This window comes from Leucopleurus acutus (assembly GCF_964270905.1).
Source record: "Leucopleurus acutus genome assembly, chromosome: 9".
Taxonomy (NCBI): domain Eukaryota; kingdom Metazoa; phylum Chordata; class Mammalia; order Artiodactyla; family Delphinidae; genus Leucopleurus; species Leucopleurus acutus.
In genome coordinates this window covers 89,409,956-89,437,507 of record NC_139144.1, presented here as the reverse complement: position 1 = coordinate 89,437,507, position 27,552 = coordinate 89,409,956, and the positions used below count along the sequence as shown (strand labels likewise).

The following is a 27,552-nucleotide window of genomic DNA, read 5'->3' as shown; positions in this document are numbered from 1 at the left end:
AACAAAAGTAACATGCCTTGGAACCTGAGATTTACTTAGCACCCAGGTCACCAGCCTGCTGCCATGGGCCCCTGAACTGTGGGAAGGCAAACTCTAGTGTCTTCAGGCCCTAGTCCTCAAGACAGTACTCTATCTAGAATTCTCCACATTCAAGCTCAGGGGGTCCCAGATGGGCCCAAGAAGCCTCGCTCTGAATCAAGTCTGATTCATACCCATCTCAACACAAGCAGGGAGGATGTTTCTCACTAGAATCCCAAATCATTCACTTACCAAACATTCCCGTTTAGCTATACCGTATTTCCCAAAGCAGAGAGTTTATTCTTTACCAGACAGAAACTGGTAAAAGAAACCAAATGCAAGTTTAAAAAAACAAAAAAAAAACGTGATTTCATGTATTAGTTTGAAATACGAAAATTACTGTTTTCATGAGTCAAAAATGATCAAATATCGGCTGTTTCAATCTAACAGTTTAAGGAGCCAGTCTGAAGGCTTTGATGCATCTAGGAAATCACTGTACTTTGTAGAATGTTGTGGCCCGCATAGAGTCCTAAGTATTTAACTGCATAGAGAAACTAGCAACAATTTTACTTGCAGAATATAGTATCATATTATATGGGCTATAAAACACAAGCATGTGACCCCAAAGGATTTTGTGCACCAAACTCCTACCTGTTAGATATAAACTTGATAATAGCACTTAAAAACTTTCTTAAGGATAAATTTCATCCACTCACTTGTTTATAGCATGACACGAGCCACCACATGTGGCCTAAGTAGAGGACGGCTTAGACGGCTCTGCACGCACAAGTGGTTGGTGGAGGGACGAAGAGAGTATGGGACTTACAAGGGAGAATAAAGGGCTCAGGCTACTGTGGAGGTTTCAGGGAGTCCTAGGGGTCTAGAGGAAAAACAGAATCCCTGATCCCAGCTTCACTGGATAAGATAGAGGGTTTTGGCTCCCTAGGGTTCAGCTTGGCCTCTGACTGAAGGCCTCAGGGCTATTGACAGTTTGGTACTTAAGACAGACTTCCCAAGAAAGCTGCAGAGGGCAAGGCCGAGTGCCTGGAGCAAGAACACTTTTTTTTCCCCTAACTCCTCAGCTTGTAGCCCATCAACAACGATCAAATCAGGCCATTAAAAAAGCCCATTCTTAGAATAAGTCAGTTTGCTAACATAACATTGATCAGCCGCATTCAGGTACCCCTTCTTCTCCCTCAGGAAGCCCAATACCTATTATGCGGACTCAGCAGGCTCTCACCACTACGAACAGGATGCTAGCCACCTCCATTCTCCCTTCATTACTGCCAGGGTTATTGCATGTTTTTATTCAATAAACCTTCATCAGCTCAAATGGAGGGTTGTTAGTAGTTGAGGTAACAGCCAAATGATAATGCTCCAGAGAGATATCAGTGCCTGCTGGTGCATTAACAAAGAGAGGACAAGGGCTGAGGTCAAGCACGCCTCGATGTAAATGAGGCGATAGTAGGTACTAAAGGCTTAATGCAATAGACTGCCTGGGAGATAATGGAATTTACAGGATAAAGCAAATGAGATGAAGTTATTGATAAGTGAAGGAAGGGAGGGGTGCCTGTAAAATCAAGTGCTGTCAAAGAAAAGGCCTTTTACTTGTGAATTTCTCCTGTACAGGATCTTCAAATCTATCTTAGAAAACAAAACTCAAAAGAGATCAAATGTGCCTTCCAACTTCATCAAAGATCTCATCCTATGACTGCCATGAACCACTGACTTGTTCTAAAAGCATACCAGTCTACTAAACTATTCTTAAGCTTTTTTGAGGGTTCTCCCTTATTTTTGGTTTTCTTAAACATCAGGGCATTCTACCACATCTAATTCCCATATTTTATTAAAGCAAGTCTTTTTTTTTCTCTTGTAAAGTATGGGCAACCAGGTCTTCTAAAATAGCCATCCCATTAGCACGAGCCTCACAGAATGACAGTATCCGAGAAATGAAAGGTAAGAATTTTCTATTTTCAGGGGTCTTTAAAAGTTGTTAAGACTGAGGCCCCATGCCAATTTTACATATTAAAAAAAAAAAAAACTGTGGCCCCGAAATGTTTTTCTTAACCTTTTTCTTTCAAATTAGGAAAGTAAAAGATGTTCAAGAAAACTTGAAAAACAAATCACAAGGAAAAAAGATCCATATTTTTACTGATCAGATAAAATACATTTTAAACTGACTCCTTCCGATCATCTTCCACACAGAGTTTTTACAAAAATACTGTTACTTTTCAATATGCTTTTTTCATATGGAAATATTTTGGGACCATCTGCCCATCACTAGACATGATTTTTAGTATTTTCTTGCTAGTCCATAATATGAATATTCCATAAATGACTTAAACCAACTCACTATACTTAGGTAACTGCTAATTTTTTTACTTCCATAAATCTTACTGTGATAATTATCCTTGTATACATATTTTTGAACACTTCACAATTAAAATTCTTAATTCTTTCCTTAACATAATATTCAAGAAGTAGAATTCCAAGTCCAACGTTATTTAGGGTTTCTGATGCATAATGCCAACTTAAGAGCATTATTTTGTTCTAAATGGACTTAACAACTCTGTTCACAATCACTTTCCTGATGAAATTAGACTATACCTAATACCTTATAAGAAATGTAATTGCTTATGGAAAAGCTCATGAAAAAATCCTTCTTTGTTCCTAATTTTATGATGCCTCCAATTCTCAGTTCCCAAAAGCTCTAGGTCTCTCTGTACACTGGTGCCAAATCAAATCTCAGAATCTCAGAGACAGAGTTTGGGGTGAAGTAGAAAAGAATAGCTTTATGACTTCGGCAGGCAAAGGGGGCCACAATGGGCTCCTGCCTTCAATGTGTCCCAGCTCAGGAGGATTTGCTGAGGGTTTTATAGCAGTGGTTGGGGCGGGGGCGGGCTCAGCACTTCTACAGCTCTTTACTAACATGAACTATTAAAATCCCACAAAAGAATGTGAGAGGAATACGGCTTTTTTTCATTTTAAGAGCTGGGCAACCACAAGTAATTAGTATTGGGATGAATCTCAAAGAAAATAGACTTCCTTAGCAAGCTCCCCCTATCTTGTCAAAGCCAAGCAAAAACTACTGATCGGCATTCTCAGACCACCACCAGGTGGAGAGAGGGCTCCCAGCAACAACAGGCGTTGCCATCTGCTGCCATTCTTACACATACATTAGGGTCCCCACCTGGCCACAGACTGACCAGTCAAAATCCTGTTCGAGCAAATCCATACGTGAGGCTGAAACCAGACATAAGAAGGACGATGTGAGCAAAGGACTTGTGTGTTATTCTTGACCGAGATCATTCCTCCTACAGACTTGAAGTGTGTAAATGTAAGCACGTGCACCTATGGTTAACCTGATTACAACATGTAAGCATTAGTGATGGTAGAGCCAGGAGAGAAATGCTGCTCAACATCAGAAGCCCCAGACTACCACTTTCTTTTCACCTGGCCCCGTGTGACAGTGATGACTATCATGCTACCTACACCACTGTAAACTTCTATACTGCCTTCTGTTTCCCAAAGCACTTTACCTGTATAAAGTTTCATTTTTATTCTCACAACCATTCTATAATGTACACGGAGTAAGTATCTGTATATCCACTCTACAGAAGAGGATACTGGAAAACAGAGAGAAAGTGATGCATCTGTCTAACCTCACAGAACTAGTGGGTTGTTGGGTCAGGACTAGAATTAAGAACGTCTGGCTTTTCAACCCATTTTGTTTTTACTATACTATGCTGTACCTAGACACCACTTGTCAATAAATAAATTTATTGCCCCAATTTCAATCCATTCAATCCCAGCAGTAAGTCAGATAAGAACACACAGTAAAGATACAGAAATCAGAGCACCAAGATGACAGCTCTAAAGAGTTCCACGTCAGCTCAAACCTGGAGAGCATCTAATTTAGCCATTCAACAAAACTCATACTGACCAAATAATCAGGCTATAAAATCAGACTAAGAGCCAAATACTCATCAGCTCTATCCAAAAACTGCACTAGAGGACAGCAACAAAGTAACTTTAGTCAACCTACAACATTTCTACATAAAGGTCAATATTGCCATGTGATGTCTGTCTTACACAAATATTTGGTTTCAAATGTAAGTGTTAAATGAAGTCAAGGACAATTAGTTTGGGTCTATTGCATAGCATAGGCTATACCCTACACATCACTGGTTCCAAATCTGTCTGAACGTTGGAATCCCTTGGAGAATGCCAACAATTACTGAAGCTAGCGTCCACCCCCAGAGATTTCAACGTCATCCGTCTAGGGTGCAACCTGGGCTTTAGGATTCTTGAAGGATTCCCTAATGTGCAGAGTTTGGGAACCACTGCCCTACAGCCAAGTGAGCCAGCTGAAAACTGCTGAACCTTATGAGGTTTAGTGAAATAAAACAATTTCTATTTGCTTTAAAATAAGAGGCAAATGAAGAGCAGACAGAAAGAGCAAAATAAAACTAAAGGAGAAGGAAAGCTATTACAATAAGCCAGTGCCTATCAAACAGTGTGGCTTTTAAAAACCCCAGCCTTCAAAAACAAACATAAATTAAAAGGGCAATGAGCGGCAAGAAAAATAGTTACTACAAAGCCCTGTACTTTTACTCTCCAGGAGAAACATAACGCTGCCACACGAAAGCTACTTACTTAATTTGGGATCCAAAAACCGAGGTTACTCATTTACTAACTTTATCTTCAGCTTTTCCTTCATCTTTTTGCCAAGAAAATCAGATGTAGGTGTTTGAGAGAATTCAGCGTTCCCAAATGCAGTTGAAAGCAGCTACGGCTGACCAGAAAATAGCACACCATGGGCTTCCCTGGTGGCGCATTGGTTGAGAGTCCACCTGCTGATGCAGGGCACGCGGGTTCGTGCCCCGGTCCAGGAAGATCCCACATGCCGCGGAGCGGCTGGGCCCGTGAGCCATGGCCGCTGAGCCTGTGCATCCGGAGCCTGTGCTCCACAACGGGAGAGGCCACAGCAGTGAGAGGCCCACGTACCGCAAAAAATAAATAAATAAATAAAATAAAATAAAATAGCACACCAGACTACCCCACTCCCAGCCCCCGTATTCCTGGAACTCCTGTTGCACTGATCATGATATGAGATGCTATTTATTTCTTCATCATCTGTCCCTTCCTCCTAGCACGTAAGGTCCTTCAAGTTTAAGGCCACCTTCACAGATCCACATAGAAACAACACAAGTAATCAACAATGGCACTGTCACATTCATTCGTCCATCTATCAAAATATGTGCCAAATTCTTTGCTGACAAATTATTAGTATAGAATACTGGCATCAGTCTTTCAGATCAGTATTCTACACTAGGAACAGATGGGCTTTAACGGTGGCTGTTTCATTATTGATCACGGATACATTTTTTTTTATCATGTAGGGAAATCTATATGGAATATTGAAACATTTTGCAGTCACTGAACCACTATCAGGTTCGGTCCAATAAGTTCGCTAGAGTTTCGGCTCTGATATTCCCAGTGCTTTCACCTCAATACCATTCATTCCCAGAGTCAGGGTAGGAAAAATCAGCCCTGTGAGATCTCAGAATCTTTCAAGCCAGATGAAAGGAATATGCACTTTGGTCCCTTTTTTCTTGTACATGAATCAGTGGATGCATGGTCATCCCTTGCCTGCCCATAATTTGAGAAAAGAGGCATTAGTTTATTTGCTGATGACACAGTTTTACTGGCACCAACAGGAGCAACCTCATTGGTCCACTGGTCCTGCCATCTAAGCAATGACAGAAAGAATAACTGAACATCAACTACTCTGATACTAAAATCAACATTTGTTGATAAGCACTCTCTTATAGTGAACTGGCTTGTATCTGATTACAATACCCAAGAGTCACCTAAGACTAGATTTTGCAACAAACTGGTCTTGGACAGTTTACCAACAAATTACATCGCTCATAATTGGACAGTGGGCACCCAGCGAACATACACTTGATTTAAGCTGAAGAGGTGACTGATGACACAGAAACTGAAATCTGTTCATGCCAAATCCCGAATATATGGCCTAGGGCTCTGGGGTCTTGATCATCCATCTGTGCCTGTGTAAGAGCAGACTAGACTTGTTTTCCGAGAAAAATCCTATCTCTGCCTGCAGGAATTCCTTGACCATATAAAATGTGGAGTGGTCTTTCATTCAGGGCAAGAAGAAAAGGAATCAAAAATGCCTAACTTAGCCAGCCCTACTTCAACTCTTACCAGCTCAAAACAAGTCCACCTCAGACGGGTTTTTGAGGGTATAACATGATAACAATCACTACATCCTTTCTTACAGTATCAGTAAACATAATCAATTATAAATAACATTTCTAAGGTCTTACTATGTATACTGTGCGTACTTTACATACATAGCTTAATATTTCATTTAATCCCTTCAGCAACTCTGGAGGCATACAATTATTCTCAACTCCAACTTTCAGCAAAGTCAAATTAAATACGTAGCCCCAAGTCATCCAGCTAGTAAAGGTCAAAGCTGGGATTCAAGCACAGGTCCACCTGACCCACACTAAGACCCACGCTGACAGTCACAGCCTTGAATGTTGTACAACAATTGCAAAGGCTCTTGTAAACTAAGAGTATTACACATATACCTATTTTTATTATAGGATCTTAAAAAACTATGCAATTAAATAGCTGTTTTATTACTCTCTTCACCCCAGAGGTGGCCACATCTTCATAGGGTAAGTGAAATAATTCCACCATATCATTCTTTCAGCAAAGCACTCTGGGATCCTCTGGGAAGAAGACAGGCAACATATATATATTGTTATTATAATTATCATAATAATCCTTATCTGACTATACAACTATGGATTCTTTTTAAAAAGGCATATAAATTTTTTAAAAAAGACAAAATGATCAAGAGACATTCAAAATCTCTACAATCTCAGGAAGCCTTAGAAATGAAAAATTTATTTTAGTCACAAGCCTTGTGACTGTCAGCTAAAGTGCTTCAAAACTACTCACACTGGCTTGGTTTCCACTGATTGAATGCAATTATGAATTGACTTCTATGGGTTGATAAATCAGAACTTGTGTAAGTGGTTTTCAAAGCTCATCTGTGCAATTTCAGTTCGATGCAGACTTCCACACAAAATTCTCCTTAAAAAAATAGTTCATAAAAATATTAACTATCATGAAATACCTTCCTGGTTAGCTCATGCCACTGGGAAGAAGCTGTTCTTACATTAATAATTCTTCCCAGAATTAATCAGTCATTGTACATTAGAACCAGCAGCTGGAGTGTTTTGAGTGATAATGAAACCTGTAACAAGGCATCTTCAGCCGTCTTTTCAAGACAATAAGGGAATTAAAATTTCAATTTAAATGCAGAGGTTTGAAACACGCTTCACTGGCAAAATTACTTCAATTAATGTGAGTGGAATACAAAGGACAAACTGCAGAAATGTGATGCAGCAACCAGAAATTATGTCATTAATGCGCTTGCATCAACCCAGCACAATGACTGCAGAGGTCTAATTTAAACCGTACATATCACAAAGCTACAGGCTACAGTATTAATCAAGTCTCTGATTTCAATATGACGGATACAGGCTTCTTGTTGGATCACTTTTAGCTTTTCATAGGCTAACAGCAGCTGTTTACCTTGAAGGAGGAAACAAAAGGCCATGCCTATTTGCAGACATCCCCTGTCATGACAATTTATTTTATGCAATACTCAAGTTATCAAAAGACATAAATATCCCATCTAGAAGCCAAGTCTATGGCTATCAGCCCAGGCTGATGGTGAAATAGGAACTGCAGGAGCTGACAAGAGCCATGGGTCACCACTGATTTATTTACTCTGAATTTATTAACCTGAGTAGGGATTAAATTACTGGGCATCTGCACCTGCCTTAAAAATGGAAAGACAGGGCTTCCCTGGTGGCACAGTGGTTGAGAGTCTGCCTGCCGATGCAGGGGACATGGGTTCGTGCCCCGGTCCGGGAGGATCCCACGTACCACGGAGCAGCTGGGCCAGTGGGCCATGGCCGCTGAGCCTGCGCGTCCGGAGCCTGTGCTCCGCAGCGGGAGAGGCCACAGCAGTGAGAGGCCTGCGTACCGCAAAAAAAAAAAGGAAAGACAAAATCTCTTGATAAAAAGATCTAAGCAAATCAGAGGGGTTTGAAAGACTAGATTGTTCTGTCTTCACTTTCCTCTGATGTCTTTTAAAGGAAATTACTTTTTTTTTTAATTTATCTTTATTTATTTATTTTTGGCTGCCTTGGGTCTTCGTTGCTGGGCATGGGCTTTCTCTACTTGCGGGTGAGCAGGGGCTACCCTTCGTTGAGGTGTGTGGGCTTCTCATGCGGTGGCTTCCCCTGTTGCGGAGCACAGGCTCCAGGCACGTGGGCTTCAACAGTTGTGGCTCACTGACTCCACAGCACAGGCTCAGTAGTTGTGGCACATGGGCTTAGTTACTCCGCAGCATGTGGGATCTTCCTGGACAAGGGATCGAACCTGTGTCTCCTGTATTGGCAGGCGGATTCTTAACCACTGCGCCACCAGGTAAGTCCTCCTCTGATGTCTTTGAGCAAAGATTTCCATTTGGACCCTTGAGATGCCTTAAGTAGATTTTACTTCTAATAGCACATAACCATGGGGAAAGGAAATGTGATTATTTTCTCATATGAAGTGCAATCAAAGAGCAATTATAGACCTTACTATTTACTCATATACAAAAGACCAAATTGAAGAATATTTCCAACGTTTTGAGCACATCTTAAATCCTACCTCCATGAAATCTTCACTGTATATTAGAATATGCTAAACCCCCTGGTCATCCAAACCAACTACCTCCTCTGGAAAATGGGAAGGACATCAGAAACCTCTCTCTCATAGGGTTGTTGTGAGAATTCAAAGTGTTAACAAAGGTAATATACTTAAAATGGTACCAGCACACAGTGAGGGCTCAACACATATTAGCTATTATTATAATTATTGTTTTTATTGTCCATTTAAATATTGCAGAAAGGAACGGTTAGAAAATAGAGAACCTTGCCATTAAAAAAACAAAAACAAAACCTAACAAAAACCCCAAACCAGAGGAGAAAAAAATCAGACCAGCGCTCCTAGAGAGGAATTTTCCTTTTCTCTATTTAGTGGTATCAAAGTCTTCCACAGAGTTACCCGTTCTGCTAATCAGCTGTGAACTCTGACCATGTGAAGTACATTATGCTAAGTACAGGGTAGACAAAAATAGGTAAGATATAGTCCCTGCCCTCAATGACCTACCATACAAACAAAAGCAATTATATTTATGGAGACAAAGAAAAGCATCTACTCATGTCAAGTATTCTTGCCACAATAAAAATATATAATAATTCTTTTTTTAAAAAAAGAGAAGCATCTAATTACCAGGGACATTCAGAAACTTGATGAAATTTGAGCCAAGTCTTAAAGAATAAATCATCATTTTCCAAGCAAGCAGGATAAGGATTAGGTTCAAGGAAATTTACGATTCATAAACAAGAAATCTATCACATCCCTATACATCAGCAACAAATAGCTAGAAATTATAATTAATAAAGAGCCACTATTTTAAAAAGCAACCAGGAGCTGAGAGCCAGAAGTAAAACTAACAAAATACATGTATTGTCTCTAAGGAATACATTACTAAGCATTATTATAAAGCACATAAATTAAGACGTCAATAAATGAGAGATACCCTTTTCTGAAAGACCTGATATTACAAAGATGAAATTCTCCTAAATTTAATCAAAATACCATCACGCTTTGCATGGAACTTGACAAGTTGATACCAAAATTCATATGGAAGAGAAAAGGGCCAAGAATAGCACAGACAGTTCTGAATAGCAAAGTGAGGGAATGTCTTCACCTGCTATCAAGATATATTATAAAATTATATTAATTAAAACAACATGGTTTTGGTGCAGATACAGACAAGACCAACTGAACAACATGAAGAGCTCAGAAACAGACCCATGCACATGTGAAAACTTGGTATGTGATCAAGATGGAATTATAAATCGGTAGGAAATGAATTCAATAAATGGTCTGAGCCATTAGATCCCTAGTTCATACCATACATGATAATACATTTTAAATGGATTAAAGACAATGATATAAGAGATTCTCTTTATGACAGTAGGATAAAAAAAATTCTCAAAATAAGTCACATAACAAAGGAAATAAAGAATGAAAAACATTATTGAATTAAATTTTAAAACTTTTTAATAAAAGACACCCTAAACAAAAAGATATACTACCAACTGGGAAAAGATATTTACAATCCATCTAAAAGACAAAGGATAAGTATCCAGAGTACATAAAGAACTACAACAGAAAAAGAGGAACTTCTGGGAACTCTCTCTCTCATACTTACTCTTTTCTAGAGGTGACTACCCTTCCTTCCCACACAACTCCCCAGGACCCCCCTTCCCCCAACAAAATAGTTTTAGTTGGAACTGACAATCACAGTACCCAAGCTGCCTAAACTAGATCTGACCCCCATTTTTGAATTATAAGATTATTTTCCTCTGCAAAGCTGGAAAAATGTAAAATACAGCTCACAACCCTTCTTTTCCCCACACATCCAAACCCCGCCCACATGTGGAAGAAAGTCTATAGTAAAACAATGAAAAAAACTACAGATGGCATTGCACATATACTCCTGTTCTTTTAGCAGATTGGTTACACGAGTAAAGCAATTCTTTTACCTAAGCTAGCTAGAGCTAAATTTCTGTAACTTACAGCCAAGAATTTAAAGAAGTATTTAATGAGGTCCTTAAGTCAAAACAAAGACAAGACAATGTTCATTATTAATTAGCTCTTAAATAAATTAGCCCTTAAGGAATAAAGGCTAATCCTAAAATCTGAAATCCTAAAATGAGCATAATTAACACCAAAATAAGTTCTAACAACCTATTTTTTTTTTTTTTGCAGTACGTGGGCCTCTCACAGCTGTGGCCTATCCCGTTGAGGCAGAGCACAGGCTCCGGACGCGCAGGCTCAGCAGCCATGGCTCACGGGCGCAGCCGCTCCGTGGCATGTGGGATCTTCCCAGACCGGGGCACGAACCCGTGTCCCCTGCATCGGCAGGTAGACTCTCAACCACTGCGCCACCAGGGAAGCCCTAACAACCTATTTTTAATATATGACACTTACTTAAAAGCAGGCCCACTACAAAAAATCATGATTCAAATAGATGTGTAAATGCTACACAAATATATATAAGCTTATCTATTCTGCTGCTGAATCTTGAATATTTAGCACATATATGCCTTCCTAACACAAACCAACAGCAAAGCTAAAGAGGTGACTAATTTTTTTGTTGGACACCGTATAGTCATCATTAAGGAAGATGACATTATAAAGATACTGAAAATACCCAATTAATTTACCACTCCAAAGAAAAGACCATTATTCATCTCCCTCCACTGTGGAAACTGACTATTCACTATCCCACTACCTGGTTTTAATATATGAGAGAATATCACGGCACATCTCATCTCTTGGTTACCAAATTTCCTTTAAAGCTTCTTATGACAGACTTAGAGCAAAATTCCTCTTGAAAGTCTGAATGAATTAGAACCACTTAGAGGATTTAACCTGTTTTTCTCCCACTAATTCCTCTCAGTGTTTTTTTCCCCCCAGTGCTACAGCCAATCTAATTTGTTGAAACAAAGATAAGGGACTTTCACCTACTGCGAAAAGAAAATCCAAACACAGTCCATCTACTCCTGAGAGTTTCCGTAGTCGCCAGACAACTGTGAGAAGGAAGTAGGGAACTTTGTGTGGAAAGAGGAGGTGGAATGAGCAGCCCTTGCTAATAGCCACAGGCCCTAGGAAAGTTAGCGCTTTTAGGGAACAAGATGTGTATTTTTTTTTTTTTTTTTTTTTTGCGGTACGCAGGCCTTTCACTGTTGTGGCCTCTCCCGTTGTGGAGCACAGGCTCCGGACGCACGGGCTCAGCAGCCATGGCTCACGGGCCCAGCTGCTCCACGGCATGTGGGATCCTCCCGGACCGGGGCACGAACCCGCGTCCCCTGCATCGGCGGACGGACTCGCAACCACTGCGCCACCAGGGAAGCCCTATTTTTTTACTCATTATCTTGACGCTCAGCCACATGTACCACCAGCTGCAACCTTCTCTGAATTTTCATTCCTAATTCAAAAAGTAGCAAAATGGGCTTCCCTGATGGCACAGGGGTTAAGAATCCACCTGCCAACTCAGGGGACACGGGTTCAAACTCTGGTCCAGGAAGATCCCACATGCCGCAGAGCAACTAAGCCCGTGCACCACAACTACTAAGCCTGTGCTCTAGAGCCCCCAAGCCACAACTACTGAGCTCACGTGCTATAACTATTGAAGCCTGCATGCCTAGAGCCCATGCTCCACAACAAGAGAAATCACCGCAATGAGAAGCCCACACACCACAACAGAGAGTATCTAGAGAAAGCCTGCATACAGCAACGAAGACCCAATTCAGCCAAAAATAAATTAATTAAATAAATTAATTTTTTTTTTTACAAAGTAGCAGAATGGATGAAGATACAGGCTAAAGGCTAGGCTGTGGAATACTCCTGCCGGACAAAGTTATTCCAGAATTATTCCCCCCAAAATTATTTTCTTTCTTATCAACTTAAAGGGAAAAAACAAAGCCCTAATATAAATAGTCCTTCACAGAATTTTTGGAACATAGTTTATAAATTTCCTAAACTTCTCTCTCATGCAGATTTCATTCTTCAAAATGGGATTCATTAACTATCTTCCTCTGAAACTAAAACAAACACCTCTCATTACCATTCCAACATGACTTAAGTACTGGTTTCTTACCATTATACTTCTTGCCGCTGTTCCAAAGGCAGACAATGCAAACACTGACATTAGGAAGAGAATCGCCTACTATTGCAAACACTGACATTAGGAAGAGAACCGGCAGGCTTCACCTGCAAGGGCTCGTGACTCCCAAGAGGGCAGTTTGTCATGTGCTTCATGAAGGACAGAATTCAGAGAGAACAGAAGGAAGCGCTCCATATTAGCAGAAATGCCCAGGAGCGCAGGCTGTGCTCTTACCAGCATGTCGGTGGCACTGAGATAGTGCTTGCTGGCCATGCACTGTTCCAGCTTTTGAGGCACTTGCTTGATATTCTCGATTTCATCCAGCAGGTTCAGGACATGCTTGTGTTCAATTCCTTCAATCCACAATTTCCGAAGCTCATCTCGTTTGCAGTGCAACAGCATCTTGCATGAAAGCAGATTCTCTTTTACCTACAATAGAACAGTTTCAATCTTGGGTCAGTCCAAAGTCTTTCCAGCCTAAACCCACAATTTGGTTAGTATTCTTCACCAGTACTGCTATAAGTAACAGTTCCTAGTTATCACTGCCACTCATTCTGCTGTGGTTAATCTGCTTGTGAAATTCTAATCCTGGTTATTACACAGATTCACTTGCTCAGGTCTCCACTTCTCTGTATTTTCTCTGAGAAATGAGAAAATTACTCAGGATATAGAGCATATACTCTGAAAATATGAAGTTCCACACCAAAGTTAATATATCTAGAAGGGAATGACTGATTTGCGAGTCCGTGTTATTATTCCTTCCCCATTCTTCCTGGCATATCTCCTATTCAGATGATAGGTCACTTGGTTCATCCTTCTAGGTCTAGAACTTTAGCTGAAGTTGATAACAAAGGACATGGATGGACGTTCATCTCAACTGACTAAAATGAAGGTAAGTCCAGTTTCCAGAAAAGAGTAGACGCTTCCAGAGACAGTCGTGAAATAAAGGGAATTAAAACATACCAAGAACTGTTTCCATGTACTCTGATTTTAGGTATTAAATATGACAGTTGCAGGCATTCTCATAGATCTGCACAGTTTGCTGACCAGCCTAGGCACAGCTTGATAACACAGGAGGAGGAGAAGAGGATCAGGGAAGGGTAGTCGCCATGTACATGATAAGTGTATTTTCATGTTCTACCCTAATTAAAATTTTGATTTTTTTTTTTTTTTTTTTTTTTTTGCGCGGTACGCAGGCCTCTCACTGTTGTGGCCTCTCCCGTTGTGGAGCACAGGCTCCAGATGCGCAGGCTCAGTGGCCATGGCTCACAGGCCCAGCCGCTCCGCGGCATGTGGGATCTTCCCGGACCGGGGCACAAACCCATGTCCCCTGCAGGCAGACTCTCAACGACTGCGCCACCAGGGAAGCCCAAAAATTTGATTTTTATAGCATGAAAAAATAAAAGGAATCATGACCTTTCACAATTCATAGAACTACTTTCATATACTTTTGACATTCCTTTACATGTATTTTTATTTAAATTAGAATTTCATGTTTGTTTACAGTTTGGGTTTTGTTTTCTGTCTGAGGTAAAATTTATGCATGAAAGTGCATCACTTGATGAGTTTTAGCAAATGCATACACACCTGCAATAATCCAAACCTTCGTCAATATACAGGACATTCCCATCACCCTAGAAAGTCTACCATGTTTTTAACAATTAAAAATCTGTCTTCTTTTACAACATTTGGTGTGGTGGTACACAGACTCATGATGCTACTTTTTGGTGACTGTAAAACTAAATTTTGACATTTTTCCAGCAAACATGGAAAATATGAATTGAACGCTAAAATTAGAAGGTATGTTGAGACAGCATCTAATCCAATCCTACAACTTTAGGACAATATCTAAATCATACTTTTATCAAACTGTCCAATGTAAAAAGAGCCCTGAATAAACAGGTTTTGTAATCTGTCTTGATTAGCACAGAAGAATGACTGTTAGCTTTTTGGGGAGTTATAGACCCCTTTGACAATCTGTTGAAGAAGGTTCTAATCACCTCTACTCCTTCCATCAATCCCAAAGAGACAGCAAGATAATTCTATTTATTTTTTAGCATAAAATACCAAGAAAAGAGAGAATAGAGAGGAGGGAACAGCAAGGATGGCTAGAAACCCTTGGAAGCTGGTAAGAAGATGGCTGGCATCAAGTGGGGTTTGCTAACACTGAAAAGGAGGCACCCAGAATATTGAAGGCAAGAGTACAGGATTGAAACTAAGTATTTTGAGCCCTCATCCAACATCCTCATCAAACCACACAGACATGTAATTCCCTCTGCCACAGCACTGGCCAAATAGGAGGTTTACAATCTGAAGAAACTGAACTAGAAAGAATCTGGACCAGGAAATGCCAGACAGCTGAGAGGAGGGTGTGAGGCACTGGACAGAAAACAGGAGAATGAAGTCAAAGTGGACCCACCGACAAGTAAGGTCCTCAGCCCTCCCTGGACCCACAGCCTCCTTCCTGGGTTGGCTCCAATAACACTCAGCTTGACTTTGATCCCCAACACAGGAAACTTATGGCTTTCCCCTGGGAAAAACAACCAAGGAAACTGCTGGGTCCCTACCCAATCATCACTAGACAAGCCCCACCACATGCTGTGAGCTCCATCTCAGCTTTGTAGTATACCTCCCTCCTCCATCCAAACAGTTAGCCAAGGATCACCACACAGTCAAGTAAAGCCTATAATATGGAAAGACAGGCATGAAAACAAAGAAAAAAGTGCTGAGGGGAGTAGGGGAACAGAAACTAGGCAGGAAAAAGAAATTTTAAAAAGCTATAATTAATATCCCTTGGGGGAAAAGATATTACATCAATGAAACAAGAATAGGATGCTATTAAAAATTCAGAGAATGAAAAACAGCTCTTGGAAATTAAAAATATGATAGGAAAAAAAATCCAACACAAAGGTTAGAAAAGACTCTTGAAATCTCCAAAGAGTAAGACACAAAAAACAAAGAAAGGAAAATAGGAGATAAAAGAAAATGGGGTGGTTGATCCAAGAGGTCCAAATAAGAATTGCAGGGGAGGAAACGTGAGACAAAGTGGAGAAAAAATAATAATAAAATGGAAGAAAATGTTCCAGAGTAAAAGACATGAACTTTCAGATTGAAAAGGCACACAGAGTGTTTGAGACAATGAAGTGAAAAAAGACCCAGGGCACATTATCCTGACTCGTAAGAACATAAGGATATAGAGACAATCCTAAAAGCTTTCAAAGGAGGAAAAAAAGCCATACAAAGGACTGTGAATCAGAATTCGTCTCAACAGCAACACTGAAAGCTACAAGACAAAGGAATAATGTATCTTCAAAATCCTAAGAGAGAATTATTTCCCAGAAAAACTATCAATCGAGTGTGAGGAAAAAATGAAGACATTTTCAGGCATGCAAGCTCTTAAAAAATAAACCTCATATGCACCATTATCTCAGCAAGCTACTGAAGAATGTACTCCATCAATATAAGAGAAAAACAAGAAGAGAAACAGAGGATCCAGGAAAGGGGGAAACCGATGCAGAACAAAGGCAATGGATTTTACAATCATTAACTACAAGGAAAACGAGGACAAAATTGCGCAAGCAAAAATGGTATGCTGCTGGGCTGCCCTGGTGGCGCAGTGCTTGAGAGTCTGCCTGCTAATGCAGGGGACACGGGTTCGAGCCCTGGTCTGGGAGGATCCCACATGCCGCGGAGCAACTAGGCCCATGAGCCACAACTACTGAGCCTGCACGTCTGGAGCCTGTGCTCCGCAACAAGAGAGGCCGCGATAGTGAGAGGCCCGCGCACCGCGATGAAAAGTGGCCCCCGCTTGCCACAACTAGAGAAAGCCCTCGCACAGAAACGAAGACCCAACACAGCCAAAAATAAACAAACAAACAAATGTGGGGTTTAAAAAAAAAAAAAAGTATGCTGGATGGTTTAGATGTAAATATTTACGTCGTTATGATAAAATACGCACCAGCTATTTAACCGAAAACTAGGACACAACTATACAGAGAGGATGAGAGAAGAAGATGAGGTGGGGTGGGGGAAAGAGTGAAGGAGGAACCATAACTGGAAGCTCATATACAATGTCTAAAATAGAAAAATCCAGAAAAGTAGTATAAGCATATTACTTAGAAATACAGAAATACAAATATGTGGGAAAAAAAAAAAAACTAAAAGAGTAGAAGTCCATACCTCCGAAGTGTTGGAATTAGTACTGTGGTGGGATGAGGTAGGGGAATGCTGGTTTTTATCAGCATTTGTGGTTTTATTTGATTTTTTAAACACAGTTCTCAAGGCCATTCCTAGATCCTCTAGGAGTTCTTGGTGCCTGGGTTAAGAACTCTAGCTATTAAATCCATTCTATGTTAAATCTTAGTTAAAAATCTCTCAGAATCTAATTTCTGATATTCTACTTATATCACCTTGGTTCTATACTTCTCAGCTTTTCCCTCTGTGTGTAATGGTTACTATGGAAACTGTTAAAAATAAATTTTATGTCATACAACACCCAACTAGGCTCTTGATGCTGATAGTAGGAGATAGACTTACAGGGTGTCAGCAAAGCTTGGCAAACTCCCTTCTGATTGGAATAAAAGACCATTATGGCATTTCACACTAGGATATATACAGTATAATCAGCTCACTCCTCATTTTTACATACTACATGGAGGAAAAATGAAAAGGAAGGTAGAATGTGTGTGTGTTTGGGGGTGGGGGAAATGGCATCAGGCTGTGTGGAAAATGAACATTACCAAAACCATTTCCTAAACGGTTTAGCCAGAGCTGCAGACATAAGAAGCTAAAAGAACTTTTAATACTAAATTGCCCTGAGGCTTCAGCTTTTTGATCAGAAAGTCAGTTACGAAGAAATGTTCTTTTAAAACTTGGGGTGGCAGGGGGAATACCAGTCAGCAATAAAAAGGAAGAAATGTGAAGAACCTCAAGATTATGCTGAGCAAAAGAAGCCAGACGCAGGAGTATACACGCTATGAGGTTCTGTAACAGGTAAAAATAATATATGGTGATAGATTTCAAATCAGTATTTGTTTGGGGCAAGATGGGATGGGGGGTACGGCCTATACAGAAGCAGGAGAGAAGTCTCTGGGGCAATGGAAACATTCAAGGATATATACGTCTGACAAAACTCACTGAACTAAAAATAATACATTTTATTGTACATAAACGCTAGCTCAATAAATATGATTTTTGAAACAGGGAGGGAAGAAACAGGGCTATGTCCATCAATGAATAAATGCAGGTAAATGTAAGAAAGGTACCCTATTCCACCTAAATGTTTATTTCTCAAAGGCCTGTTCTTTTAGAAACGTGGTGACAGCATTTTAATTCCATTCTAATTTAATCAGGATAGTTAAGATTCAAAAATTCTGTTACTCTGTTTCTTCCTTAAATAAATCCATGAAGAGTCAAGCTTTTCAAATCATGACATCAAAACCCAAGTAAAGAAATCCTTCCTCAAACACAAGTTTCCTTTGCTTCCTTAGAACTCTAGTAACTTCATTTGCTCCAAATTACCTAAAACAAGAATTTCAGTTTCAATAAACAAGAACTAAATCACTTTAATTAGAGACTATTAGAAAAAGAGAAAATAAGGAACACAGGGCCCAAGAGGTCATTGTGAATGGATATGTGAGATGACACAGAAAGCAGAGATAGAGATTTTTGCAACCCTGCCTTGAGAAAGATCAAGAGAGGAGGAAATGAACTGGGGCCTCTGAACAACACGTTGGGACATGTGACAGAGGAGGATGCTGAGGGAGGCAGAGGGGAGGTGGTGGAGGCCCTAACTTTTAAGGCATAAAATCAGAAAGGCATTGAACTTGGATGAAGTATTAGGGGAGGAGGGGAATGCCTTTGAGCGTGCATGTTATCTGTAATAAAATACAACAAATGTGCAAGCACCTCATTGATACTGTAGACTAGAAACATCCTGTAAAGTTCCTCAGAAGCAAGGGATGGGAAATGAAAATTAATGAAACAATCAACGTTATTCTTACTTCTAAAAGTACAGAGTATCAAATTTTCTCTTATTTGTAGTAAAAACAAATCCACATGTAAGCATTTTCATGGGTATCCTCCTAACACATGTCCAAGCCACTTTTTCCCACAGTCTTAATGGAAAGTGCTTAGAACAAATGAACCTTAGAAACACTACTCAGTGCTCTGTTTAAAAGCCCTTTAGAGCTAAAGATCATTTTTTAATTACCCTCAAACTTCTATTTCTCATGCTTTTTGCTCCTTAGTTTTTCAGCTTCCATTTTAAGGTCTTAAATTCTGAGAGGCTTCACTCAACCTTTTCCAAAGGCAATACTATCCTTTTGAGTTGCAGAGTCTGGATACAGAACACAAATACAGACACAGTTAAACTGAATGAAAAGACTGCCTTGTAGTTCTTGTGACCGCATTAATGATCCGGACCACTGCCTAGATTTTAAATGATGATATCTCATTCTTGCCCACAGTTTAGCATGTACATTTCTAGGCTTTTTTCCCTTTCTCATACAAGCAGCTGGGATTTTATGTCTGGGCTTAAATAACTTCCTACCAAAACCATGTTGTCCTACTGCGACTTACTTTTTTATATCCATTAAGGTTATTCTTCATTCTAATTCTACCTCACAACATATACTTTCATATAAAAAGGTCACAAAATTATTTCAGTTAAATGTTAAGTAATGAATGTTACATTACTCAATGATCAAGCCCTAACAACTTCACTTTAACAACCACATATGGTTATTTCCAATTACAGGCAAGAAAAATGAGTTAAGAGCTCGATCAAGCACCAACAGAACAGCCGAAACTGGGGCGAAATGTAAAGTGTGTGTGCGCACATCACAACAGAGACAAGTGTCTGTGTTTTCCCTTCAGTTTACCTGCTTCTATGATAAGCATTAGATGGATACTTAGTATCTTTAAAGAAATCTGGCATCATCTCATCTACTTAATACAGGATGGAAGAAACACTCAAATTCAAATACTACCAACAAGCATACGGCCCAAGTTCCCAACTCATATCCATTCATATTCATCTATTCTGGTGCTGCTATAACAGTCATTATGACAGACACTGGTAGAACCTATAAATTCTGAGGTTTTCTAATGCAGTAACATCTCATTTGTACTCAATAGTAATAAGACAGCCCAACTATTTTACTTATCCACCTAAGTGACCTGATCAATCATACATGGTATTTTATTTGCACATTTAATCTCGAAAAAATTCTAAGTGGACTTGACTGATATAAAGAAGTTTGGAGCATCAAAGAAGAGTCAGATCTATCCGTCAGCTCATATTATCCTCAAGGACAGAGATTCTACCAACAAGAATCCATAAATGAAAGAAATGCCAAGATGGGAAATGTAAACAGTTCCGTGTTCTCAAGCTTTAAAAGGTAACAAAGCATGAATGTGAACATCTTCATCTGCCTTGGCCCCCACTAAAATCTCTTCTCAGTATAGCAGCTAGAGAGGCCCTTTTAACATGTTAGACACATCGTGCCATTCTTGTGCTCAACACTTACAATGATTTCCACACACCCAGAGTTAAAATCAAAGTCCTTACAGCGATCAAGACCCCACGTGACCTGACCCACTCTGCCACACCTCACCCACCAGCACTCTCGTCTCCCTCTGCCACTCTCCCCACTTCTCACTGTGCTCCAGCTCCAACCTTGCTGCTCTCCCAAATTCCAATCATGTTCTTGCTTGAGGATCTTTCTGCACCTGCTATTCCTTCTTCCTGGGGTGCTTTTCCGGACTCTCCCTCACCTTCTTCTAGTGTTGGCTTGAATATAACCTCAGTGAAGCCTTCCCTGACCACTCTGTTCAAAACAGCAACTCCCTATTCTCCTTCCTTGCTTTTTTTTTAAATTTTATTTTAAGCACAGCATTTCTTACCATCTGTTATACCCTCTTACTAATTGATAGCCTGCCTTTCTTGACTAGAATGTAAACTCCACGAGGACAGGAATTTTTGTCTGTTTTACTCACTTCTATACCCCAGGACCTAGACCACTGCTCAGCACAAAACAAACACTTAATATAGAGACTAAATCAATGTTGCTAAATATCATCTATTTGTTTTCCTGTGTCTTCCCACTAGCATGTAAGCCCCATGAGGACAGGGACTGGTATTTTCCACTACATGGAAATCTAAAACATATTTCAGTACCGAAACCACCACCAGCACATAGCTGGCACTCAACAAATATTTATTGAGTGAATCCTCGTTCCATTCTTTTGGCAGAGAGCAGAAAGAAAATGTCAACTCAGATTCACACATTCTCAACATCTTGCTTGGCTCTGAAATAATGTAAACCAATGATTACTGAATCATCCCCATTTTTACTTTAAAAATATACATACCTTTATTCTGTATACAATCTAAAGTGCAATTAAAAACCAAAACTGACAGGCAAAGATTAGTGAGGAAATATCAGTGTTTCCTTGGTGATGAGAAACAGACTTTCACAGTACAAAACTGTCAAATTATACAATAAAAACAAATTCCCTTTCATTTTTCCCCAAAACTGTCTTCTCCCATGTATCAACAATCAAAGGCTTTCTTGAAAAGACATTTAGCCCTTTATTTTTCTCTTGCCAATATTGAGGCTAGTTCATAATACTGAGTTATGTGACATTTACTTTCTTGACAACCGTCTTAGTAAAAATAAATTTTCTGTTGTTTCCTTTTGCTCAGAACTCCAGCATACTTGAAAATGAGGACAGTGAAAAGACTGGCTACTAAAACAAATGTGAAATAATCAAGATGAGACTCTCCTTTTCAGTACCAGCAAACACTCTTTGTTTGGGCAAAGATACTATTGACTCAGAGTGATAGGGAGTCAAGGCAGAGACCACAGCAGTGCCTCCCTTGAGATTAGGACAAAGTCCTTCCAGTCAAGCACACTCATCAGAAAACACCAACACCAAGAGGTCCTTCACTCTTACTGTGATTACCCGAGGCAAAGCCAGAAGGTCAGCAGCTTTACAGATTCACTTTCTGACCCCTCTTGAGCTTAGTATATTGGGTCAAAATGGACTACAGTTCACTTTAAATCTAGAGCTACTGATCTATAGCTTTACCTAGTTTCACCGATAAATCCACAGGATGAACTCACCACTTGTAAAGGCTAAGAATTATAGAATTCCTTTTGAAAATGCCCAGTTAATTTTAAAATGTAAAGCGGTCACCACATTGCTTCAAAAAAGGTTAAGAACCTACTGATAGTGGAACTGTACTCTTCAAGGCTGAAACTCACATATAACAGCATTCTTAGAAGAACCATTTAGGTACCTATTACCAAATCATAAGGTCTAGAAGGCAGGGAAGAAAGCATGTGAGGAGACCGTAGGCACAGCCACCACTGGGCAGGTACATCCAGAGAATTCCCGAACCAATCAAATAGCACAGGGCAGCGTACTTCAAATGGTCTATGCAGCTCTCTGGCCACAGAGGTGCTTGAAGGTCAGCTGCTGAGCGCTAAGGAGGGGAGCCAGCATGAGGCTCTGCATCTCTCAGCCCAATAGCAAACAAGAGGCAACTGGTATGTTGGGGTTCTGCAAAATATCTCATGTACAAAGAAAGAGGGGCTACTGCTTAAAAGATGTCTGAAAACCAGCATCAAGGACCTCAGAGCAGGGAGACCAGAGTTCAAATCCTAAATTTGTTGAGTGGGGAACAGACACAATTCTGCCTGGCAAGGAATCAGTGCTCAGTAAGTGGGACCAATGGTTATTTATCAGAGAGCAGTAATACAAGGTATTAAAGGAGTGACCCTCAAAATAAATAGCCAAGAACCACATAACTATGATGTGACGGTATATAACCTTTATGTGATCCGTTCATCCCTTGGCCAAATATAAAAAATACCCCTTATGAACCCACTTTATCCTTTAAGAACTAAAGATGTGGCACCCAGGAACCAGAAGTTTTTCAAAGACCAACCACAGAAGGAAGTGGGGAGGGAGGGAGGGAAGGAAGGAAAGAAGAAAGGAACCAATTTCTGCCTTGCAAACCAGAAATAGAGACACAGATGTAGAGAACAAATGTATGGACACCAAGGTGGGAAAGCGGGGTGGGTGGGTAGTGGTGGGATGAATTGGGACATTGGGATTGACATATATACACCCATATGTATAAAATAGATAATAAGAACCTGCTGTATAGCACAAGGAACTCTACTTCACTTTGCTGTACAGTAGAAACTAAAACATTGTAAAACAACTATACCCCAATAAAAAAAAAAAAGAAGAAGAAAGGAACCAAGAAGAGGGAAGAAGAAGAGGAAGAGAGAAAGAAAAAGAGTGAAAGAAAAACAGCTCCAAAATGCATGCTTGTCACTACTAAAGTGACACTACTAAAGTGATCACTACTCCAAAATGCATGCTTGTCACTACTAAAGAATAATATTCAAGACCTTCAGTATTCATAAGTATTTACATTTAAATAATTTGTGAGTTAGATTTTCTTCTCAAAAACCACCAAGAATGTACAATGACTGCAGAGAAATCACAACCAACTTCAAATGGGGTGACATACTCAAAACCAAAAATTTTTTTTTTATTTTCAACTGCTACAGCAATACACACACACAATGTGTGACATGAGCACAATAAATACATTTAATACATTATAACGAGAGCCGCTAACAATAAAAGGCCCTAGAGTCTTAAAACAGCTCCCCTTTTAGGCTTCCTCAAGTTGAGGCCATCTCCTCTGTGTCATTTCACACTGCAATGAAAAGTAATGGCAGAGGGACTTCCCTGGTAGAGCAGCGGTTAAGAATCCACCTGCCGGGCTTCCCTGGTGGCGCAATGGTTGCGAGTCCGCCTGCTGATGCAGGGGACACGGGTTTGTGCCCCGGTCCGGGAAGATCCCACATGCCGCGGAGCGGCTGGGCCCGTGAGCCATGGCCGCTGAGCCTGCGCGTCCGGAGCCTGTGCTCCACAACGGGAGAGGCCACAACAGTGAGAGGCCCGCATACCGCAAAAAAAAAAAAAAAAAAAAGAATCCACCTGCCAACGCAGGGGACGTGGGTTCTACCCCTGGTCCAGGAAGATCCCACATGCCACAGAGCAACTAAGCCTCTGTGCCAAAACTACTGAACCGGCACTCTAGACCCCACGAGCCACAACTACTGAGCCCGTGTGCCACAACTACTGAGCCCACACACCTAGTCCGTGCTCTGCAACAAGAAAAGCCACCGCAATGAGAAGCCCGCGCACCACCACAAAGAGTAGGCCCCACTGACTGCAACTAGAGAAAGCCTGCACACAGCAAGGAAGACCCAACGCAGCCAAAATAAATAAATAAATAAATTTATTTTAAAAAAAGAAAAGTAATGGCAGAAGCCAAGGATCAGACTTAAGGGAGAAACGAAGCAAGTCCAGATGCCCTCTGTGATCCTCTGCATTCTGGCTTTCCAGAAACCTGCAAAACTCCTGCAAAGCATCAGTATGAATCACTCGTTAAGGCTGTTACCACTACCAGGGCACCTCCAAGCTATAACACCTAGACTAATGGTAGATGCAACAATCACCAGATATTAGAAGGATGGAGGCTTACCTGCTTTATTTTGTTTCGGGAGTTGGTGATGCGCTCTGTGATGCTCTGGTACGTGCGAATGGCTGTCGTCAATTCTGTGTAGTGCTGCACGATCAATTCATCCAGGTCACGATCACACTTCTCATAGGCTTCTTCAAGACGCCCCTTCTCATTTTCTCTGTCTTCAACATCATCACTGGTAGACAGGGTCCTGGTAAAGACAGAATATATCAAGCTGAGGCAAACTTAAAACCCAAAAGTAGACGAAGGATGAGTTAGTCAATGAGAGCACATTCGCCTCACTAACTAGGAAATGAAACAAGTTACTAAGAGAAAATATGAAACCGCCTGCACAGTAAAATCCAGCAGCCTATCTAAATGGATTTATTGGTTGCCAATCCAACGAGTCTTTCTCTTCACTTTTCCCCTTGGCATAATCAGGTAACAGGCAGCATGAGCTCTGCAAGAACCTGGGTAGGTCTTGATTTGTTGGAGTGAATTCAAGTACTTGCATTCCCCTTACCAGTGACAAGTCTGGCCAATGAGACCTAAGGACTTCTAGGAGTAGTTTTCTTTTTCTTTTTATAAAATGATATTTTTTTATTTATTTATTTAATTTATTTTTGGCTACTTTGGGTCTTTGTTGCAGCAAACAAGCTTTCTCTAGTTGCGGCAAGTGGGGGCTACTCTTCGTTGCAGAGCATGGGCTCTAGGCGTGCAGGCTCAGTAGTTGTGGCTCACGGGCTCAGTAGTTGTGGCTCGCGGGCTCAGTAGTTGTGGCTCGCAGGCTCAGTAGTTGTGGCTCATGGGCTCTATCTAGAGCGCAGGCTCAGTAGTTGTGGCACACAGGCCCAGGTGCTCCACGGCATGTGGGATCTTCCCGGAGCAGGGCTCGAACGTGTGTTCCCTGCATTGGCAGGCGATTCTTAACCACTGTGCCACCAGGGAAGCCCCTAGGAGTAGTTTTCTTGCAAGAAGGTTAACAGGAAGCAGGTCCCTTTTCCCAACACCGGGTACTGTTATACAAAACTAAGATAATCATACATTAGCCATACTATAATCCTGGAAGGGGAAGCCAAGAGAAATGCCAAGCTACTGCCATTACATCATTGGGCCACTAGAGCAGCCAACCCACAGCTGCCTTACCGAGGAACTCCCTGTTAACGGGAGATTATAATAAATATCCATTGTTTAAGTCACTTTCGCTTGGTCTTCTTTTATACATAGCCCAAAGCACTATAAAATTGCTTCTACACTGAGGAACCGCCTTCCAAATAGTTCATTCAAGTGACATGAATTTAGTACAGAGCCCCCCAGCGGCCTGGAAATAAGGTCACAGTCATTCTAAAACCCACTACAACAGACGGCAATATCAGCTATACTACAAGGCAGTTCCTGCATTTACTATTCCTCCAACGGCACTAACAAGATTGATACGAATCAACAATAAGCAGGGAATGAGATAGATACACTTATTAAAAATCTTTCAAAAAAAAAAAATCTTTCAATAACTTAGTTTGATACATGAACCACAGATCTTGTTTCCTCTTTTATCCTTCTTGGATAATTTTTTTTTTAATTTAGTGTTATAATCAGTAACAAAGAAACCTTTTTCTCTTATCTGTTGGCTGCAGTAATTTAGTTTCATTAAATTCCCTCAGATTTGTCAGCTATACATTCAGCATACTTTATTTCATTTATCTTTTTTAATTTAGGGAGGGGGTAGTTTAGGCTCTCAATGATGGATGCAATCAATTATAAGTCCATCATTAGAACTGCTTTCAGAGATGGTCTGTCAGCGAATCAGTCACATAACCCCTTCCAGATTTTTGCAAGCAAAACACTGTACAACAGTCTTCTCCAAAATGTCATTTAGAGTGAAAGATCTTAATTCATGAGTCACATAATATATAAAACTTATCTTCCAATTTAGAGGGCGATTCAGCAGGCCAGTCTCTGACTTCAATCTAACCTCAAAAAAGAAGTTTGCAAGTGTGTTAGAGATGCCAAGAGATGGGGCCCAGCATGAAATGGGGAGCAGGAGGGATAGACATGGAAGGAAGGAAAAGGTGAAGCCTGTGAGGGCTACAGGATACACTCCAGGCAACACACTGGGAACCCCAAGACTTGAAGGAAGGCCTTTACCATGCCAGATCCTGTGTCCTCCTCTGTCAACTGCTAAGCCTACACCAGACTACCTCCAAGCTTACTTTCGGGTAGAAAATACCACACAAGCATTTGACTAATAAAGTAAGTCAGAGTAGAGAACTTAGGGGGAATTTGGTTTCAAAGAGAGAGCTACCAATACTACTTGCAGTATTTGGCTACAGGGTGGCTAAGCATATCACCCTGTTGTTTCTGTGATATATAACTTTGCTCTTTAAATCTGAAACCTTCCAGGCTGTTAATCTAAAGTAAAGCACAGTCAGAAAATGCCTTCAATTTATCAAGTGTCCCAAAGGGAAGAGTTCCCAGATATTGAACTATTATTTCCCCTCTTTCACAGCCAATGGCCACAGACTTTTCAAAGCTACACTGGATCAGTTTGCCATCTTTATGATGCTTTGCATGATTTCCTCCCCACCACCGTTTGTGGGAGGAAACATGCCAAGCATTTCACATTGTTTACATTAACTAGTAAAATTACCATCAAGGAAGATGTCAGGCTGAGAGAGAGGACACCTTCTCGGGCATCAGTGGTCCCTGTAACGCATTACCATGGCATTAGAAATGACTTAGAAAACACACAGGGTTACTAAAATGAAGATGAGAAAGATGGGCCTATACGGGGTTTTAGCTCCTATTTTCATTTGCAGAGAAAATATTTATGTAAGGAAATAGCCTGTGCCATGTTTGGCCCACATTTGAAATTCATCCTCTTGATGTAAACTGGGCTGAATGACATTTTGCCTTTAGTCAAATATACTTACATAGGAGAACTCTGAGAGGACAAAACCATTAAAGTTTTTTTTTTTTTAATTAGAGAAAAGGAAGGCAGCGATAATAGCCACTAATATCTAGAGGCTACACATTTTATAGAAAGTATGTTTAATCCTCAGAACAGCCCACTGGAGTGGGTCCTGTGGTTATCCTGCCTCTCCCTTTTTTTTTTTTTTTATAAATTTATTTATGTTTGGCCGTG

At 40.5% G+C, this 27,552-nt stretch overlaps 1 protein-coding gene across 4 annotated transcripts in view; it reads right to left on the bottom strand.

Annotated features, from left to right (window-relative positions):
* EXOC4 (exocyst complex component 4) overlaps nt 1-27,552 on the bottom strand; it is a gene marked incomplete at its 5' end in the record, with an annotated part of 817,732 nt that overhangs the window by 772,717 nt on the left and 17,463 nt on the right. For all 4 annotated transcript variants that reach the window (XM_082846389.1, XM_082846390.1, XM_082846392.1 and 1 more), the window contains 2 exons: nt 13,091-13,285; nt 24,432-24,621. In XM_082846389.1, coding sequence (XP_082702515.1) covers nt 13,091-13,285; nt 24,432-24,621 — 385 coding nt within the window. The remainder of the gene's footprint in view (nt 1-13,090; nt 13,286-24,431; nt 24,622-27,552) is intronic.